The sequence below is a fragment of the Echinops telfairi genome, unplaced genomic scaffold (assembly GCF_000313985.2).
Source record: "Echinops telfairi isolate 266 unplaced genomic scaffold, ASM31398v2 ScPeMD7_655;HRSCAF=1070, whole genome shotgun sequence".
In the NCBI taxonomy this organism is placed as follows: domain Eukaryota; kingdom Metazoa; phylum Chordata; class Mammalia; order Afrosoricida; family Tenrecidae; genus Echinops; species Echinops telfairi.
This window is the reverse complement of record NW_022104553.1, coordinates 16,401,768-16,406,182: the sequence shown is the minus strand read 5'-3', so window position 1 is coordinate 16,406,182 and position 4,415 is coordinate 16,401,768. Positions and strand designations below refer to the sequence as shown.

The 4,415-nt window shown below is 42.9% G+C and overlaps 1 protein-coding gene across 1 annotated transcript in view; it reads right to left on the bottom strand.

The window, feature by feature from the left end:
• Window positions 1-414: 414 nt before the first annotated feature.
• Window positions 415-4,415, bottom strand: part of LOC105979776 (sulfotransferase 2A1) — a 47,836-nt gene continuing 43,835 nt past the window's right edge. Inside the window, exons 5-6 of the mRNA XM_045292352.1 lie at window positions 3,934-4,114; window positions 415-1,459 (exon numbers count right to left, since the gene is read on the bottom strand). Of these exons, the coding sequence (XP_045148287.1) occupies window positions 1,344-1,459; window positions 3,934-4,114 (297 nt within the window). The 3' untranslated portion in view covers window positions 415-1,343. The remainder of the gene's footprint in view (window positions 1,460-3,933; window positions 4,115-4,415) is intronic.

Sequence of the window (4,415 nt, the reverse complement as noted above, 5' to 3'; positions counted from 1 at the left end):
AAAAAAAGAAGACTGTCCCAATGTACATGCTTATGTCTTACGATGTGCTCTTTTGTCCAGGTGTGGTTACACTACAAGAGCCTCATTGTGTGGGGGGTTGACCTGGAGACACACCTGACTCCGGGTGACACCACGTGTGCCCGTAGAACTATGGGACGTAGGGGTTTCAAGGCTGTGACGTTGCGGAAGCTGACTGGCAGCCCAGTCCCCCATGAGTCCCCTGCACGTGTTCAAGTGAACAGCCCTTCATTTAGTGGTAAAGTGCTTAACCATCTAGCACTACTGTGATGGTCCTGACCAAGTGCCCGGCATTTCCTCTAGAGCAACGTACACACTGAATTCATAGTAGTCATTTATTATGAAAGATACAGATAGTAATGTGATCCCACTCGACTGGTTACAATGCATAGAGATTCTCTTTTATTTCATTGATTAACAATTTTATTGGCATACATTCACATATCACACCATTCAATGGTCAGTCACATGAAAAAGGGTTGTACAGATATCACCACCATCAGTTTAGAAGGGAATCGTCATTCCTGTCCTCATCGTTAGTAGGGCACTAGATTTGTGTGTGGTTTTGTTCTTGGTTATTTCCAGAGTTCATGAGCCCAAAGGTCCTGGCCCCATTCCCTTCCCACAGCTAGCTGGGGAAAATGAGGCAGGCAGGTCTTTTAGGTACAGTTCTTCTTTCAGAAGTGAGACTCAATGAGTACTATTTTTGGGAACAGACAAGAAAGAATGGAGAGAGGGTGCACAGAAGCGATAGTGTCCTGGATCAGCTATCCCAAGAAACAGAGATTACACCTGTGCAGTGAAGGGTTAAATTTTTAGGATTTCCTCGGCTTAATAAATGTAAAGAAAGTCTCTTAATGCGGTGGTAATGAAGCCATTATATCTTGTGTTGTGACGTAGTGAGCTAATCGGGCTCACACTCCAAGGTTTCAAGGACTCCAGCTTTGCAGGAGCCTCTCAGCCTCGAGTTTTCCATTGATGAGAGAATGGCAGCTTCGGGCCTGTCTGTGCAGTTTCTCACTTCAGGCCTTCTATGAATTGATCACATAGGTATAAAGCATTTTCTTTTCTTTCAAAAGATGGGCACTGTTTGCATGACTTTCAATTATTATTTTCTGTATTTATAAAATATTGTGCAAATCTTTTTGATGCAGGAAAAGTGTGAATCTAGTGAGGTACCTAGCCGTTATCAATGATCAAGTATATGATAAATCACTACTGGACTGCAGTCTCCAGGATTCCATAACAAGGGTTGTGCTGCATCTGAAAATGCCTACACAGAGGTGTGAACTGAAGCCATCTTCATCTCACTCAACACCAGGAAGTCACGAATCCCAGGGGAACAGCCCTGGAGGAAGCCCCGCCATCTTCTCTTGATATATTTTATCAAAGGCTTCACTTTGAGCCACCTTGAAGTGATGTTTCCAGTCCCCGGTAACTCCTGAAAAATACAAGAAATGGGTCGCAATCACATTTATAACGAGTCTCTGGAGGCATACTTTAAACTTCTGTCACTGTCCTTCATCCAATGTTTCCCAAACCCTGACCTGGGAGCTGCAGGAACTCTGTCTCCCTGACTTTGAACACGTAATCACAGAAGAGTAGTTGCTAGAATAGGGCATTGTGCTTAGTAAAATAGACGGTGAGGGGAAAGATAGGAAATCTTCCATGAAATGCCTCGACGCAATGGGTGCAACAATGTGAATCAATGTAGCTAAGATCATAAAGGTGGTGCAGGGCCAGGCAGCATTTCATTCTACTGGACATGAGATCACCATGAGTCAGAGCCAACAACCACAGTATAACTGAACAAACGCACATCTCCTGTCTGGATCAGATTACCAATGGTTCTAATCTCAGATTTTATGTTGCCTCTTCTATTTGATCCTTAAGTTGCTGTCTGTATTAAAGGGCTTTTCCTAGTGCTTGCCTTCTAATTATATTGTGATGACCATATAATAATGAGAGACCATTTTATACCAATAAATAAATGCAATATCTTGAATAGGCACTGCTCAAGAGAACAAAATAGATTAGTGGTTACCAGGGGTGGACCTGTTGCACAAGTTCTCTTCAGAGTATTGAAGAGCATGGGTGTTATTAAGGTGTATCTCACTCAAACCATGGTATTTTCCATTGCTTCATGAGCTTGTCAAACTTGGCCATTGAAGAAGAACTGATGCTTTGAACTGTGGTACTGGTGGAGAATTTTGAAAGTACCCAGGGCTGCTAAAAAGACAAACAAGTCTGTCTTGGGAGAAGTAAGACCAGAGTGGTCCTTAGGGGCAAGGGTGGAGAGACTTCATGTCCAGTACTATGGACATGCTGTCAGAAGAGACCAATCCTGGGAGAAGGACATCCTGCCTGGTCAAGCAGAGCAGCAGTGCAAAAGAGTAAGATCCTCACAAGCTGGATTGACACAGAGTCCGTAAACTTAGGCTCAAGCCTGGGAACGATTGTCAGGATGGCGCAGCATGGGGGCAGTGGTTTCTTCAGTTGTGTGTAGGTTTGCTATGGCTCAGAACAGACCCGATGTCTGCTAAGAACAACATGGTGGCTGAGAAGAAGGGGCAAAGGAAGACACACTGTTAGGGGGAATTTACCTTCCACCAAGTGTGATGTCAAACTCTGGGGTTGGTTGGGATAGTGGTTGAAGAATATAAAGAACATAATTTATGGCACTGAGCTGTATATGTTTAAGATTGTAGAAATGGCAACTTTTGTCTCACCACTATCCTTAGCACCAGGGATATAAGTTGGGTAGAAAGAATAACAACATTGGAACCAAAACTCTACTGCCAAAAAGCCAATTCCCGCTCAGATCAAACTTATACAGGGTTTCTGAGGATGGAGCTATTTACAAATCCAGATAGTCTCATGTTTCTCCTGGGGAGTAGCGGCTTGGTCTGAACCACTGACCTTATGGTTACAGTTCAATTCTTACTCAATAGAACCACCAGGGAGGTAACAAAAATGAGGACAACAATGGAGCGCTAGTGGCATTGTGGGTTTCAAGGTGGCCTGCTAACCCAAAACTGAGCAGTTAAAAGCCACCAATCACTCCGTGGGGGAAAGATGACACTTTCTACTCTCATATTACAATCCCAGAACCCCACAGGGGAAATTCTACCTTGTCCTAAAGGGTCCCTATGGGTTAGTTTTGACTCCATGTCAGTGCTTCTGCTTTTGCATACCATAGGGGTTCAAGTCACCTGTCTGTTTTTAAGAGTGAATCGTCCCTTTATCAAAATGTGAACAGACGCATCCCTTCTTCTACAGGGATAGGGGCCACACCTGCATGATGAGAGCAGAGCTTTTCTTGCCCTTCATCGATTGTTGTTATTCTTTCTAACTACACACTCTTCCTTTTATTCTGCTAACTATATATTTAACAGAACACCTGGCATACATACAAAAAGAAGATCAGAGAAGACTCTACAAGATGAAAATTATCTAGAAAATTGATGCTTTCATTAGTGGGACTCATTGAATGGCGGTAACTCATGGCAACCCAGTGTGTGCCAGGTAAGATTGTACTTCACAGGGTTCTCAACGCTGCGAACTTTGAGAAGCAGATCATAAGGCCTGTCTTAAGGAGGGGCCTCGGGATCAATTCAAATCAGCAAACTTTGGTTAGTAGATGAGGGTGTAACCATGTGTGACACTCAAGAAATCAGTCAGAGACTCAACAATGACCCCAGGAGATAGACTCATCCATCAGACTTTGTTGTGCTAAGTCTTCTTTTTCAGCTCTGAATTCCCCAAATCGTTCCTTCAGCTTTTGGAATTTTGAGGACCCTTTAGTGATTTATACACCTCAAATCCTTCCCTTTCCCAATACTTTGCACAATTATAGAAGCAAGGTTATTAGTTATCTGCTTTTTCATGTTCTATATTCAGAATATTGTATCTTACCTTTTCTGAGTAATTGCCCTTGGCTATGATCCATAATGGTGTCTGGTACGAGGGTGAAATTGCTCATTTTATTATCTCTCATGGCCTTAAAGGATGCATGCTTCAGCACTGAGGCGACTTCTTCAGGGCTAAGCTTTTTCCCCAAGAACTGAATGATCTTCTCTACAGTGGCTCTTAGGTCCTAGGGTAAAAAAATATGAGCGACAATGTGAAAGTTAAATACAATAGGCTAAGAAGACAGAGACACGATGAACAGTGAATATGAAAAGGATGAACAATACTAGAAACAGAGAGAGGATAAGATGGTTGTACTAATCTGAAATATGATCCAAATTGGATGCAAAGAAGTGTGGGAGTGTAGAACTATGTAGAACAGGAGGAACGGGGAGCTGGTACAAAGTGGGCAGACAATACCATTCATCATGAAATCCCTCTATCAACAATGTCCTGAGAAAACAAGTGACTCAGGAGTAGAAATCAGT